Source organism: Ips typographus, linkage group LG1 (assembly GCF_016097725.1).
Source record: "Ips typographus isolate SLU linkage group LG1, UJ_Ityp_2.0, whole genome shotgun sequence".
Lineage (NCBI taxonomy): Eukaryota > Metazoa > Arthropoda > Insecta > Coleoptera > Curculionidae > Ips > Ips typographus.
Window position 1 is genome coordinate 282,079 of NC_138422.1, and position 15,082 is coordinate 297,160.

Below are 15,082 nucleotides of genomic sequence, written 5' to 3' on the forward strand. Positions count from 1 at the left end.
CTCTAATGTATTTCAGACAATGGTTATCAAACCGTTTAAGTTAAGGGTGCTGTAGACTAGGACAAGTCTGAACCACACTTAACTTAAACTTGGTTTAAACTAAATTATTATTATACACTCGCTACGCTCATGGACCTAATTGTTCTTTTCGTGAATAATAAATGATTTAAGTCACTTGCTGTATAAATAACTATTATCAAGCTGAAAGCTCCTTTTTTGACCAATCGCAAACTACCCATCACTGTGCTAAAATCTACGTAAATACTGTTCATGTAAATTTACCATTATTTTTTCATTATTTGGACAAGATGTGTCAGAAATATAATTACACACGTCAAAGTGACAACAACCACTGAAGAAATATAAGCGTTGAGTAAATGTATGAAGAAACAGTTTTGCCGGTACGAAACAAAGTACGAATCCCCAGTAGGACGCTTACCAGAATATATTTTGTGCAAGATAAGACTCAAAAGTCCCTCACCTTTTTGAAATGGATGGAATTGGTATTTTAAGTTATTTGTTTTTCGTATCTGTTTTACCCTCAGAATGATGGTTTGTTAAGGTTTTGACTCTTCTTTGCCTAAGTTTCTCCATTCCGGCTAGCAACACAGCCAAACTGACCACTTTAGTGAAGTGTATTGTCATTGTAGCGAACTCTTCGAGTAGCATTTTGGTCATGATTGAGTTGTCTTACTCGTACTTCAAACGGTAGGATTACACTGGCCAGTGTAAGAAAGCATAATACATTTAGATACTTTCAGTGCATTTCCATTGATTTTACAAATATTGGGACCGGCACTTAACCTGGTGTTGTACGCGGTTGTGGCCACAGTAATCTACCACACCAACCCCACTAACGACCTAATTAAGACTCTACTGCTCCTGGAAGGTTTAACAACTGTGATTTTCTTGGTTGATGTAGTGTGTAAAATGATGTGAGTTACTTTCATATTAACTTGTGGAATTTCTGAAAATGGAAATTGCAGAATATCCACTTACTTACATCAAACCACTAGAGTGAAGACTGTAGTAGATGCTGGTGTAACTGTTTTCATTCGTAAGCCCAAGAGCGGTTAATGCACTATCGAAAAAAATTAACATGGCAACATTACAGCGTCTCCGCCTCAAGGAAAACCTAAAATCCACAGGTCATCTCTGACTGCCACTCCAATAACGTATGGGGGAACCTTTCCCATAGGCAAAGACCAACCTCCGTTTCTACCGGAAGAGCGAATGCCTCCTGCAGATGGGCTCAACACCCCCGAAAAAGGTCAATATATTTGAAAAACTACAACTCAGGGTTAAAGCTAAGTTTATTAATTCAGCAAACAGGCACATATCAGTTCAGACACTTCAAAGATCCAAATCGATAATACAATGGCAACACTGTCAGGAGGACAAAGGCACCTCCACCCAGTCGCCACCGTTTTACCTGGAGCAGGAACGCAGAAGAAAGTCACCATGGACGTGCTCAACACCCAACTCTAGTAGGAAAATTGAGGCCAGGAAACACACAACCCCAATCACTTACAGTGGTAAGTTTTGATTTTAATAAGTAGATACCAAACTGTTTAAAATCCTGTTATAGATGTGATTATTGTTCGTTTGTACGAAAAAATAAGACGATTTGTCATCTTGGCACCAGTGCAAATATTTTTGCAGAACGCCAATTTTGTGATGCTAACTAGCCACTAAACATTTTGGCCACACTGTTTACAAAAAAGCTCTCAAAACTGACGTTATCCAAAAATGTCTCAGTATGTCCCAGTATAGGACTTGTACAGTCACTGCTAGTATTTAAACAGTTTTGAGTTTATCATACATCTCAATTAAACAGTGTTGCCAAAGTTTTAACTCTACGAAACCGCATATCATAATAAAAGTGCTCTGTTACAAATCTTAGGTGTGAATAACATGCTACATAGAGAACTTTCAAATTTAACTTAATTTTATGAATAGTTGTCGTTTGACAACACTGTAAAACCATTATTTGTATTGTTTCATTGTTTTAAGGTACATTCGCAGTCAACAAAGAACTAGTTCCCATAACCCCCGGAGGAATTAGCGGATCATCCCCTCGAAGCTCGCCGAGAAACAAAAAACCTCCCTCCAGATCGGAGGGTAGTTCCCCTACAAGACCCGGTCACGAATTTGTCGATTTGAGACTCCTGGACCAAATCTCCGAGGAAAAAATCTCCTCGCAGATGTCTTCCGACAACTGCTCGCTCATCAGCAAGTCAAACTGTGCTTTTTACGAAGATCTGGGGATATTGCCCGGAAGTACCGTCCCGGACAACCCCACCTACCCGCTAATATAGTATTTCTACAATGTATAAGGCAGAAAAAAAAACAAAAATAAAGCAAACAAATAATATAATCCAACAAAATTTACCAATAACAGATCAGTTAAATGCTAAGATTGACAGGTTTGTTCAGTGTTTGCAAGTCGTACAGTGCCAAAACCGGTTTAACTTCGCTTTCGAGGAATTCGGTGACCTGTTCTGGAGCACGTCCGATGTACGTGGAAGGATCCAGGATCGAATCCAAATCGTTGATTATGGGGGCAAAATACGGATCGGCCCTGATACGGTCAAGGAGATCGTTTTCTTTGCCGTGAATTTTCACTTGATTGCCCGCTTCTTGGCTTAGAACGCGAATTTTTTCGTGGCAAACCTTAAATTTGTATTTTTTAATAATTAATTAATCTGACCAACAAAAATTACTTGTGGAAAATATTCTTGGTCAAATAAGTTTAATCAGCTCTGCTATGATATAGAGCCTACATGTGTAGTTTTCCTAAATTCCAGCACTTTTCGTAGGTTTTATGTTAAATATATGACATTATACATACAAGAAATATACCAGGAATCAAACGTAAAATCCGAAAATTTGGTAATATATAAGGTGATCTATTTTAAATGGGAAATAGTCCTATCCACTCTCTCCAACAGAAAGAGCCGCTATCTTAAAAAAAATTTGGATAAACAACCCCACAAAATTGGCATTTTTTAAAATTGTACTTTCACTGAGGAAAGTCACAGACACAATATTTGGAGAAATTCAAAGTTTTCAGAAAATTGAGAATAGTTATTATTGTATGAGAAAATTCGGTGGTTTTACTTAAGGTTTCTCGATATTTTTGCTAACTATAAACACTGACCTGTCGATCGCCTCCCTTCTTCACCATAGCCATAATGACATTCTCAGATGACATAAATGGTAGTTCTTGGTTGATTCGTTTCTCGATAACCTTCGGATAAACCACCAATCCTTGGGTGACATTCGTTAGGGTCAAAAGAGCCGCGTCTGCGCTCAAGAAAGCTTCGGCTAAAGTTATCCTGCGGTTAGCTGAGTCGTCCAAGGTTCGCTCCAGCCTACAGATATTTCTTTAAAATTTTTTGAATACTCTGTACTTTCACTTTAGAATAAATCAGACAATAACCATTCCAATTCAATTGGTGAAAGTACCAGTACTAAGAAAAAACGGTACAAACCATTGCACACTGTGAGTGTTGACAGCATTGGAAAACAACCCTATTAAATGTCGGGCAAGGGCGCAACATCTTTCAGATCGCATCGGGTTCCTTTTGTACGGCATGGCGGAACTGCCTATTTGACTTTTCTCAAAAGGCTCCTCCACTTCCTTCATATTAGCCAATAACCGGAGATCCGAGCACATTTTGTGTATGGTTGAACCTAAGGACGATAGCACCGAAACTACCTCCAGATCCACTTTCCTACTGTAAGTTTGCCCGGTCACTGGATAAACCTTGCTGAAACCGCTTAATTCTGCCACTCTTCTATCCAGTTTCTTCACCTTTTCCCCGTCTCCATTAAACAATTGCAAAAACGAAGCTTGGGTACCGGTGGTGCCTTTAGCACCTCGGAATCTCAGATCCTCCACAGCCCTACGTAACGCTCTCTCGTCCATTAACAAATCAAACAACCATAGGGTAGCCCTTTTACCCACAGTGGTCAATTGGGCGGGTTGCAAATGAGTGAAACCCAGAGTCGGAACCGCCCTAATAATCCCAAACACTGTTGCCAACTCCTAAACGTAAAATGTCAACTTACTTATGTTGGTCGGAAAACTGCGCCAAATTAAAAATCACCAAAGCCAAACGATTTTTGAGTATTTCCAAGCCGTCTCTGAGTATGATAAGGTCGGTGTTGTCGCCCACGAAACACGAAGTCGCTCCCAAGTGGATAATGGGGGCAGCCAGGGGGCACAATTTGGCAAAAACGTGGACGTGAGCCATCACGTCGTGCCTGGTCAATTTTTCTTCTTCGGCAGCCTCCTTGAAGTCCACGTCGTATATGTGCGACTCCATTTGTTTGATTTGGTCCTCGATGATGTCCAAACCTAGTTCCTGGAAGAAGTTTGTTACAGTTAATACAAAAGTTGTAAGTATTGTAAGTTTAGTTAGGGTTGTTAAAACACAAAGTCAAAGTCACAAAATTAGTTGTTTTAGTCATCCTCACACAAATATGTTAAAAATACATTACACAGGCACAAATGACAACAAAATAAAAGGTTTTTAATGAACTGTTTGGAAAACATGCTAACCCTGTATCTTTAAAAATGTGACACCCTGTACAGTGAGATTGGTCAAAAAAGCAGCTCTCAGCTTGGTGCTTTTTTGGACCCATAACAAGTACTCTCTAAATGAGCAACCCAACATACATATACAACTGGCTAAGTTTACACCACTAATGAAAACTGTTAACGATAATCGACAGAAAAAAATATCGGAATTTAAGGTTACATCACCAAAAAGTTTGACACTGTCAGAGTGGACCATGACATGTCTGTCAAAATTACTAATTAATTATTCCTCGATACGACCCAATCAATCTGAATGCCCTACAGAAACTACCGAGGCGTAAACAGGGCGGTCCAGGATGAGGAAGAAATCAAGAAACTCAAAGAGGAACACAAGAAAAAACAAAGGGCGAAAGCAAAAAGATGGTGTTTGTTGATTGGCCTCACTGTTGCCGAGTTTGTGAGCACTTCCACACGATTTTGGGTACCAATTTAATCGCATTGTTGTAGGTACTTTGTTTGATTTGTTTCATCCTCGGATACTATTACTACCACTCAATAGAGACGTTCAGAAATCAACATCGAATAAAACATTCGAATACTGTTAGGTACATTTTAGAGCCTCCTGCCCCTTTGGCAATTGCCAGCGTTTTCTTGGCCTTAACTTACGTTGATTTAGTCTCCTGGCATAGTTTAAGGTATCCAACACCATAAATTTGGTACTTTCAAAAGTTTAAAGTGCAATTTTAGGCCTATAACGTATTTCGGATGGATTATGGTTTCTACAGCGGGTTTTTTAATGTTTCTACTCTACGCCGGTTGTATTATACTCTCTTGCAACCACGTACCAGCCTATATAGCCATCTTTTTTGGATGCGTAACTGCGTTAGTGTTTCTTGGAGACATGGTTTGCAGTTTAATGTAAGTGTTGACAAATTAGGTTTGTTCGCAAAAAACTGGTTACTAACAGAAATTTTATTGGTTGAATGGTCATGTGACTATAACATTTTCTGAATTTTTGCTAATGGATGCTCTCACTACTAGTTAGACCGTTTATCGATCATCGGTTTTGTGTTTACAGGAGCTTAAAACGTTTTCCCGTCCCGTATTGGGTTTTGAAAAGAAAGTACGAAAAATTCGAACAGTGCGTATGCACCGCTGACTATGACCCCGAAGAAGTCGAAGGTTGACTTGGTTAGGGGTCTTATTAATAATCATTCCTTAAAACTTAAGGTAGCCTCAAGAAGTAATAATAACAAGTATTATGGCTACCTTAAGTTTCAAAGAACCCTTAAGGAATGATTATTAATATGACCCTAGGTTAGTGAGGATTTTTGTTAATCAAATGTTTAATTTCAGTTGAGAGACCCATTTGCAGATGCGGCGATCATTGGGGTAAATTCAATTTTAATACCTTAAAACTAAGAGAAACTATGGGTTTCTATGATTTTTTGATAGTTGAAGGTTTGGTGTGGGAATTTAATCCAGGTTTAGAAAGAAAAACCTTTTTCGTACTTAAAAAACCCAGCACCAGTTTTTAATAAACGTGGATCTAATTTTCACATCTTCAAAAATATTTATTCTGATTCAATTAGGAGAGCCATGCACTTGCGATGATCCGGACACAACTTGTGGCTGCGGAGCGGACAAAAAAGGTTAGACACCTTTCCTTAAGTAAAACAGTCCCAAAATAACTGTCTTTCTGGCAGGAAAACCACCTTGTGAATGCTGTGAGTGCGCCCCAATAATAGTGCCAGCACCAGAACCGGATGCTCCCGTGTGCGACTACAACGCCCGCCAGTCTATGTTGTCCACGATGAGTGGGCCTGACTGGGAGGAAGAACCACGTAAAACAATGTTCTCGCAAGCCAATTTCTTTGAGGACGAGCCATTCTGTTACCGGACATCCGGACGTCATTGTATCGATGCGGGTCCCCAAGCAGCCCCGAGAGGACAGTCTGTATACGTGGACACTATGGGAGGTTCGTTCTAAAAACTTCCCCAAACTAGTTTTTAATTGTTGCTCGTTAGAACCGTTCACTATAAGAAAATCCCTGGCGGCGTCTCAAGCAAACGTTTCCAGAAAGTCGGGTTTTGCTCAAAGACAATCGTCCGTGTCTCCTTACGGCAATTTAGGAACGTCTCCCAGTAAATTTGCTCATGCATCGTTGGCGGTTCCCAGCAGGACACAATCAGTAGGGAGACAGTCGATGGCCGCCAGCGTTAAGACTAGGCAATCTGTAGCAGTGTCCGCTAGGACGGCGCCCTCGGTTGCCAAGGGGTTGACTAGCCCTTCCTTCGATGTGGCGGCTAAGCTAGGAATGCATGACCCCCTCACTGACACCGTAGGAACACCTACAATGGGAATGGCCAGTCGTATGGCTCTTCCTAAGGACAGAAAATCGATGGGCGGCAGAAGGTCACAGTTTGCCTACTCAGTGTATACTACTAGAGTGGATGATGAGGAAAAGCTTCACAAAACTTTGGGTTGGTTTGTTTCAGTCAATTCGACAAGTAGCGTTACAAGTGCTGATTGCAGAGTGTAAGTACCATCGCAAGAAAAAGAACGATAAGTCCATATTCCGGGATGAGACTGGACGAGCCGTGGAAATGATCAGCAAATCGTCGTCGGAGGACGAATTAGGAGTGGGTGACTACACTAGGAAACATGTGAACCACAAAAAATATGTGAAAATATCAAAGGAATTGGGCTACGCATCTGATCCAGAAGTCATGCAGAACAACAAGATTGTTACGGTTTGTACCTAGTTCCTTTTAACATGCCAGTAATTTTTTTCAAAAATTAAAACCTTCAAATTAAAACTAACACTATGGGAATCTTGAAAACGGTTTGAGATACAGATTTGGTTTTTTGGATTATGGCCTTATAATTCCTTTTCCGTTTTTGAGATATTTTGTGACTTGAGCGAAGAAATCAATCAGGCTGTCTGATAAAAGGGTCAAGTGACTACTTATTGCACTTGTATCAAACAAATAGAAGAATTTATTTGAACCCCTTTACTGGGTAAATGACTGCTCTTTTACAGCTTCCAGGTCAAAGTCTGGACGACAGTCATCCTCATATCGTAAGAAACGTCAGTGTATCGGCTCGAGAAAGATGTTGCCGAAGAGGTACGAGTATCATTCGGCACGTTACTGATCATCCACGGCCTGCCACTACCGTAGACAGTGTGACGAGCCCCAGAAGTGGGAGCAACCCCAATATTTGATCAATATGGCGACTTACGATTTTTATTCTAGTAATCAGAAATGTGTCCACAACAGTACGAGCTGTCAGGACGCTAAGTAAAGTGATGGAGGCACCCAACGAGTCTCGGTCAGTGATATACTCGGACAATCAACAATTTCCCAGCGAGTGTACCATAACGATCAACAAGGTTGGTACGACTTACTTTCGACTAGCTTGGACGGTTACGTCATCATTTGTAGGTCACATCTATTCTGAGCGTGACGTTCACGTCATAAAGTTCGATGTTCATGATAACGTAATCGTCAGAGCGGACTTAACGGTGTTCAGCTAGTACCCGTAAATTTTCAGTGATCCGAGTGACCAATCGCTGAGAAGAAACTGGACCACCTGATGATTTTTAGTTGGAACGTTTTTAACTGATGAGTTAAGATTTTTAACTTTATTTTTTTAATATTTTAAACCCGTTTAAGTCCGTTATATGTACACGAATAAAAGCTGAACAAATTTGGATTTTGTTGATTATTATGCAGAAAATCAGTATGACACCAGCACAAACATATTCTTTTTTCACTCTCAAAAAGCAACACTGCTTTGTGAGGTGTTTCTCAACTTATTTACCTGAATTAAAAATCCACCAGACACCAAAACTGTCAACTTGACGGAAGTGATTCAAACTATTAGCGAGTCCTTGTGGACTCCTTCAAAAATTTTGCCAAATTTTCCGTACTTTGTTCACATTCAACTCACCCCGATGCTGTACTGGGTGTGCCCCAGTCCCATGGAGCACAACGAGAACTGGTAAAGCTTTACATCTGTTTGTCTCATCTTTAACGAATTTGAAAAAAGCGAATGTTGCAGATGCCAACAAATACCCCAGAAACCGTACGAGGAATGCTGCAATGACACTAACCCAGTAGAGTAAGCTTGTCTTACATTACAAATAATCTAGCATTGTCACTGATTAACCGTAATTTAGACGATACAACCCTTGCGTGTATCATCATTATACTCAGTCTCCTTGCACCGTTTGCGGTAGAACCCACTTTCAGCAAAGCACCAGCGTGGTCGGTATCCTCCCCGTTGAGTTTGAATTAAGACCCAAAATGTCCATGTACTCAAGTCCTAGATATTCTACATCACCCTGTAAGTTTACCGAACGTAACGTTAAGGGTTAAATTTAAGTTAAAATGTTACAGCCAAAGCTGGAAAATCTACCACCAGTTTCCAATCAGCAGCTCAAAAAAGAATAAGCAGTATAGCCCGTACGTAGAAAACACAAAACACATTTGTGTGCTTGTTTGCATAAGCAGCAGTCTTAAAAATTGTGGATTATAGATTATGCATATGGCAAACTGACCAACACTAACTCTCTTCAATCTCTTAGGACGTTTTTAATTTAACTTCACTTTTTGCTTTTGCCGATGGCGAAGTTTTCTCCAATATGCCTTGCCGAAAAACTCACTTCTCTGCTGGAATTATCTATAGATACAACCTTACTTTTATTTTTTTATAACTCTCTAAAACGTCATGTCCACACACTTTTCCGAAACGCCCTGTATTTACATTTCTTTTGTAGCCTCTACTCTCGGAAGGTCCTTCGTGAGCAAAAGGAATGGCCTTGATGATGAAGAAGAAGAAGGTAATAATTAGTGTTAAACCAAGAAAAGACCTTTGTTTATACTCATAACGATAATGATTAATATTCTACAGTTTACGCCAAGAATTTTGCCCTACAGACCTGCAAAGACACAGGAGTGGGGGGTAAGTATGCTATACAACTCACAGCCTTTTCTCTAATTGTTCCATTCACACAGATTGCCCAGCCTGTCTAGGAACCAGAGCGAATTGTCACAAAAGTAAGTGCCTGCCATATCACCCACCTATCCTTGACTGTCATTTCTTATACAGATGAATGCCAGCTCTGTTGCGAGGTGAAAGTCTGCGGCCCTAGTTTCAAAAATTGTCCCTTCAACGAAGGAGTGGGGGTGCAAACGGACCCGTGCAGTTACCTGGACATGTCCTGTAGATGCGAAGATGATCTTTGCGGTCCATATCAATGCACGGTGGGCACTTGCGACGACACACTGATCGACTGCAGGTATGAACTATTTGTCCTTTGATTCAAAGAGCGTCATTGAGATAACATGACCAATTAGATGTCTGGATCGGAGCTGCAACACCAGCAAACACTGCATCATCGTCGACGACAATGGAGCCTTGTGCGGCTACACTGAAAGAGAATGCAGATGCAACCAGGGAGGTTGCGACACTGCCAGATCCTGCGTGATCATTGAAGAAGTTCCTAGGTTTGACCAGTTCGATGAAAACGCCGGTTATGCTTACTCAGTTACGGCAGTAAGTTCAGCAAAAATCAATAAAGTTGGTTATACTGGAAATTGACCGGTTTGCAGCAAGACCAAGGCTACTGTCCTGAAGAACAGTTGTACGATCCCGACGACATTATCCGAAGATGCCACGCTCTTTGTCAGACTAACATACCAGGTTAGTGTTTCTTTTTCTGTACTTTAAGACGTGTTTCTTTCGGTTACTTCTTAGAAAGTGACAGTGTTTCGTAGTTTTTAAAATCTGAAAAAAGGTAAGTGAAATTTCAATTAATTTTTGTTTCATTTTACTATTTTGTTCGGTATTCACTAGAAAATGAGTGTATAATAAGTGTATCTTAACGAATACGTAATATCTCAACTAATCGCACACTAGACACTTTCTAAGAATTTAAGTATGGCAAGTAACAAACGAATATATTTTAGCGAAAAAGAAAGCCCGAAGGAGACGAACTTGGTGTGAACAAAAACCGACGACAGGAAAAGGGTAAGTCACATATTTCCGCATAGTGTCAACCCGCATCAACCATTTTCGAGCGTAGAAGACCAAGATCGGCTCCAGGTTTATCCTCCGGGGACGAAACCGACCACTACTCCATCATCATCGAGGACGATAAGGAGCAAGTACATGACGCTCGTCCTAAAACTTTACATGTAAAAATCCAACAGTCAACTGAAACCTCAGTCTCGCAGACAGCGATGGAGACCTCGAATTCATCCAGGTACTGCCAGAAATTGCGTATTTGTGCAAATAACATGGATAGTTTTTAGGAGCACTATAAAGACCGGAGCACCCAGTGACAAGTCTTTGAGAGCTTACACGATCAATTATATCAGGAAGCCTGTGAAATCGTTTTGCGTTAGACCAAGTCAGCTGCCCAAGTATTTCTATACTTAACATTTGTTGTGACGTCACATAGGCTGCAGTATCAAAGCCAGCCTCACTAACCAGCAATCGTTCATTAGTGATGTCAAAATGTGCAATTTGATAAATAAAAACTTTAAAATTTTAAATTATACTTCTTTCACAATCACAAAAGTCCGCCCTATTTGTAAAGCTTAGACAAGACAAGGTCCTGCATCTGAACTCAGATGACTTACATTCTTTTTTCATTCTATGCAATATATTTTCTGCCTCCTCCTAGAAACGGAACTAGAGGGAACTTATAACTCCAACTCAGACGACCTTACAGACACTCAATCGGCTCAATACAGTAACCAACCATCCAGAGGTTCCACGCGCCAACCAGTACCAATGGAAATGCTCGCGCCCAATCAAGAGGAAGGCAACAGTTATCTGGACCCAATGTGTTAGTAGTATTAAGACCCCTACGTCAAGGTCTTAACCAGTAAAGTTCGAACAGTTGCTGGTCAACAGGCCCCAATCAACAAAGTCGCGGGTCGGCCAAGCACAGCTCCCCAAGATGTCCTACAGGTTGGACGCGCTAGTACAATTCCTGCTGATGTCATCTCTAGACCTAGTGCTTGGCAAAGTTCAGCCACCGTGGGAACAGGTAGACGCAGTATGTTTCAAGACGCACCTCAACCTAGGAATAGTGCTTGGCAAAGCAATACTGGTATGGGTGTACGTCAGTCGGCCAAAGGAGCGCCATCATTTTATTCCCAATACATGGGCGATGACTTCCCAACTCTGATAACTCCCAGTATTACGCAACAAGAGAAAAACACTTACTTTGATGGAAACACTGGCGTATCATACTGCATCAGGTAAAGTACTCAATCAGCTTGAAACTATATCTCAAATTGGCAAATATTAACAGCCCTGAGGATACTCCGGCAATATCACGACCGACGCTTCCGTACGGAGGAAGAGTAAGCGTGTGGCCTCAGACCAGACCGAGCATGCTGCCGGAAGTAGAACGTCCTTCGACCTTCTCCAATGGAGGAGAATATGCAAGACCGAGCATGAACCCGAACTTCCCCAGACCAAGTATGAAGTCAGTTGTGCGGAAAAGCATGAATCCACAAACGGACGGAGGCATGCCATGTGCGTCACAATTTGGAAAAAATATTACCGACCAGCCATTAGTCAATGCTCCAGTGTCAATCGCCCAGTGAGTCTTTGCTTTTGGCTGGACCTGTCTGTTGTTACTTAGTTATAGCCAGCCGTAAGGCTATGATTACAATAAATTCAACTTACAGAGCCAACACTAGTAGCAGCATGGATGCGTATACTCCTCACTTGTCAGTTTCCAGCAGTAGTGCTAGACATAGTGCATTTTTTGATGAACCTGACCCAAAAGAGACAATGTGAGTACCTAACAAACCCAAAATGATTCTGTACAAACAACCATATTTTTTAGGGAAGCAATTCGTAAAAGTTTGGAAAACCATTCTGGAAGTATGGCTACCACCCAAAACAATGTGGACGTAGCAGTTCAAAACAATTCTGAACAAGACCTGGATGATCAGCCTCAAAATTTCGAGGTAACTGTTGAAGAAATTCCAATGCCTAATGGAGAAACAAGGAGTCGAATTAGTATCAAGACCAATACTAATCAACCAACTACCATAAGGTACTTGATAGTTCTAGTAGGTAACTAATTTTATAACCCTGTTTTTAACCCCACAGCATACCAAGTGTAGTAGAAGAAAGTTCAAGCTCCAGTCAAGATCAAGAAGGCGAAAGTGACATAACAGTATCAAATGAAGAGGAAGACCCTCCAATGAGAGATAAGAGTGAGAGAAAATCGCAAGCAATGCCTCGATACAGTCGTCACTGGGACACCCCTGTTGGGTTCATAGGTAAACCATCTACGAGAACACTGCCAACATTAGCAGATATTGGTATGAATTACATTATACAAAAGCAACAAAATAACTGGAATATTTTTCAGAACAAAAGTCTGTGATTGAAAGGAGGAAAACCTATGATACTCCAGAACTGACATCCAACACATTGAAACCAAAGTCACAGGTGCACTTTGACATCAACATTCACGATAATGTAACAGACAAGATGATTGTGTTGAAAAGAAGTGTACAGAGCCAGTCAAAGACAAATACAGCACTGAAAGCACAACAACCACCACCACCACCAAGTAAACCAAGACCCAAATTGTAGTTGACTTTCTTAGGTTAGTAATAAAAGTAAAGTGTAACTTTTTTGATGAATTTAAGTGCAGCATCAATCATTCAGAACCAAATAATTGGTACAGCAAACTCATCAAAAATACGAGTACATTAACCCAGGCTATCTTCATTACTTATGGGTCTTAAGGTGTGTTTATGTTGGTGCTTCAAAAAGCTACAAGAGGGGTCATTCTGGTGTACCTAAATGTTGTTCTCATCTCCACTCTTATCCTGTATAGAAGCCCCAAAATAAACACACATTTACTTATATTATTTAGAAAACAAATAAAAATTATAATATTTTAATAAAAAAAGCAAATCAATTAGCATGAAAACTTTAGAGGGCAAATAGGGATAAAACTTTGTCTAAATGTGCCCTAAATAATTTGATAAGTTGCTACAATTTGGCAAATGCAAAATCAAAAATTCTACAGAAATAATATTGTTAGAGCTTTAATTAGTCATACAATCCTACAAGAGAGAGTCATAAGGCACTTGAGATCAGAAGATACAGTAAAATCACCCTTTCATACATTGGAGTGACCAAAAGTACCCTCAAGAGTTCCCTATAATGTCTGTGATTTGTGATACACTGACTGACACTAATATAAGGATGAAGTAAAACAGTTCAGCCAAATCCAATTTCACCTGGATTATAGGTGGTTTACCACCAATTGTCAATCTCAATATTTCTCAATTTACATTCTAAAATGAATCACAGTACAGAGCTCCTCTCAACCCCATCCAACAGCATAAAATCAAATTTATAAACCATTGGGAACATGAGTTTGATAGATGTAGGCCATATTTGCTGGAGGACAACCTATCCACCTAACTATCACCTATCCAAACATTTTGTCTTGTCAGAAATAGCATCTAATTAGTCATAAAATTAGTCTATAAAATGTGTCTGTTTCAAATATTAACATATTTAATCAGAAGCAAAGTAATAATAGGAAACTACAGATGCTAAAGCACATTCTTTTAGGTTTGTATCCCGAAATATCTGCTTTTCAAGTTGCCTACTTATTGCATTCATGTGACCCTATTTTTGATACCAACCTCTGACATAACAACACTGTATTAATGAAAGTACAAAGGCTCAATAAAACAATAAGAATTTACATTATAAAATAAATACCTTGATAAATACAGTGTGTATTTATTTATATCTAAAAGCTTTTCTGCCTTCAAGGCTAAAACCTTAGGTGAACATGAAAGGAACAAAACAGACAAATCCTACTATTAATTGCTATAAAGCAGTTTAAGTCAACTAACCTGCTCCGCTTTGGCCAAATTGATCCACAAACGTCTCCAAGTGGAAAACTTCTTCTGGTCACTGAAATTGTACTGCATTTCCTTGCTGGCATATCGAGTGCTTAAGGGAGACCGGTAATTGGAAAAGGGGCTGTCGTAGTCTATTTTTACCTCGTCTGAAGCCATTTTTGCACTAAATTCGCGTAGAAAATATGTTTGTGGCTTTTAGGGACTAGGCACAGAATGCAAGTAGATTGCCGATTCTTTAACCTAACTTATGAGAAAAACAAAATACAAATGATAAAGTTGCAACGTTGTCAGATTCTCAGTTTTGTTACCCAAGGTATAGGAAATTATTCATATTCAGAATCAATTTCAATTAATAAGTCATAAGAAGTTGACAAAAAGTGATGTAGTACTACTTTTATATCAAAATTAATGTGGAGTGGAATTATTTCAATTATCGAACTAAAATTAAATGTGTCATCTGGCAATCCAGCACGTGTAATGGGCGAACGACGCGAACGTAGAGGCGAATGTTGCAAGCTGTCTGATGTCAAAATGGTCAGGGCCGCACTATTCGATTGACTTTCAGTATTCAAAACTGTTAAAAGAAACGTTTTGGTGTAAAACTGT

At 40.0% G+C, this 15,082-nt stretch overlaps 4 protein-coding genes across 7 annotated transcripts; 3 read left to right on the forward strand and 1 right to left on the reverse strand.

The window, feature by feature from the left end:
- The first annotated feature begins 304 nt into the window (after window positions 1-304).
- Window positions 305-2,429, forward strand: LOC145735207 (uncharacterized). Its single transcript, XM_081989021.1, has 7 exons — window positions 305-503; window positions 563-708; window positions 762-935; window positions 987-1,057; window positions 1,115-1,270; window positions 1,326-1,535; window positions 2,014-2,429. The coding sequence occupies exons 1-7, from the start codon at window positions 378-380 to the stop codon at window positions 2,316-2,318; spliced, it is 1,188 nt and encodes a 395-aa protein (XP_081845147.1). The 5' UTR covers window positions 305-377; the 3' UTR covers window positions 2,319-2,429.
- On the reverse strand, window positions 2,357-14,845 carry Adsl (adenylosuccinate lyase). Its single transcript, XM_081989008.1, has 5 exons — window positions 14,468-14,845; window positions 4,075-4,370; window positions 3,495-4,022; window positions 3,161-3,374; window positions 2,357-2,673 (listed from the first exon to the last, which is right to left on the reverse strand). The coding sequence occupies exons 1-5, from the start codon at window positions 14,630-14,632 to the stop codon at window positions 2,407-2,409; spliced, it is 1,470 nt and encodes a 489-aa protein (XP_081845134.1). The 5' UTR covers window positions 14,633-14,845; the 3' UTR covers window positions 2,357-2,406.
- On the forward strand, window positions 4,807-8,264 carry LOC145735192 (uncharacterized). Its single transcript, XM_081988997.1, has 12 exons — window positions 4,807-5,003; window positions 5,054-5,241; window positions 5,294-5,464; window positions 5,625-5,728; window positions 5,903-5,938; window positions 6,139-6,198; window positions 6,253-6,525; window positions 6,575-7,030; window positions 7,083-7,300; window positions 7,591-7,750; window positions 7,805-7,941; window positions 7,994-8,264. The coding sequence occupies exons 1-12, from the start codon at window positions 4,860-4,862 to the stop codon at window positions 8,027-8,029; spliced, it is 1,983 nt and encodes a 660-aa protein (XP_081845123.1). The 5' UTR covers window positions 4,807-4,859; the 3' UTR covers window positions 8,030-8,264.
- LOC145735174 (uncharacterized) lies at window positions 8,404-14,339 on the forward strand. Of its 4 annotated transcripts, XM_081988970.1 has the most exons (18): window positions 8,415-8,552; window positions 8,601-8,672; window positions 8,731-8,897; window positions 8,951-9,016; window positions 9,331-9,393; window positions 9,465-9,515; window positions 9,569-9,610; window positions 9,663-9,852; window positions 9,911-10,109; window positions 10,166-10,256; window positions 11,242-11,406; window positions 11,461-11,824; window positions 11,878-12,171; window positions 12,260-12,367; window positions 12,421-12,633; window positions 12,690-12,904; window positions 12,955-13,194; window positions 14,178-14,339. In XM_081988970.1, the coding sequence occupies exons 1-17, from the start codon at window positions 8,506-8,508 to the stop codon at window positions 13,179-13,181; spliced, it is 2,574 nt and encodes an 857-aa protein (XP_081845096.1). In that variant the 5' UTR covers window positions 8,415-8,505; the 3' UTR covers window positions 13,182-13,194; window positions 14,178-14,339. The 4 variants fall into 4 exon arrangements, with proteins under 4 accessions (XP_081845105.1, XP_081845096.1, XP_081845089.1 ...); XM_081988979.1 differs by lacking the exon at window positions 14,178-14,339 and having other exon boundaries at window positions 8,404-8,552; window positions 8,613-8,672; window positions 12,955-13,222; XM_081988963.1 differs by lacking the exon at window positions 14,178-14,339 and having other exon boundaries at window positions 12,955-13,222.
- Window positions 14,846-15,082: the final 237 nt, after the last annotated feature.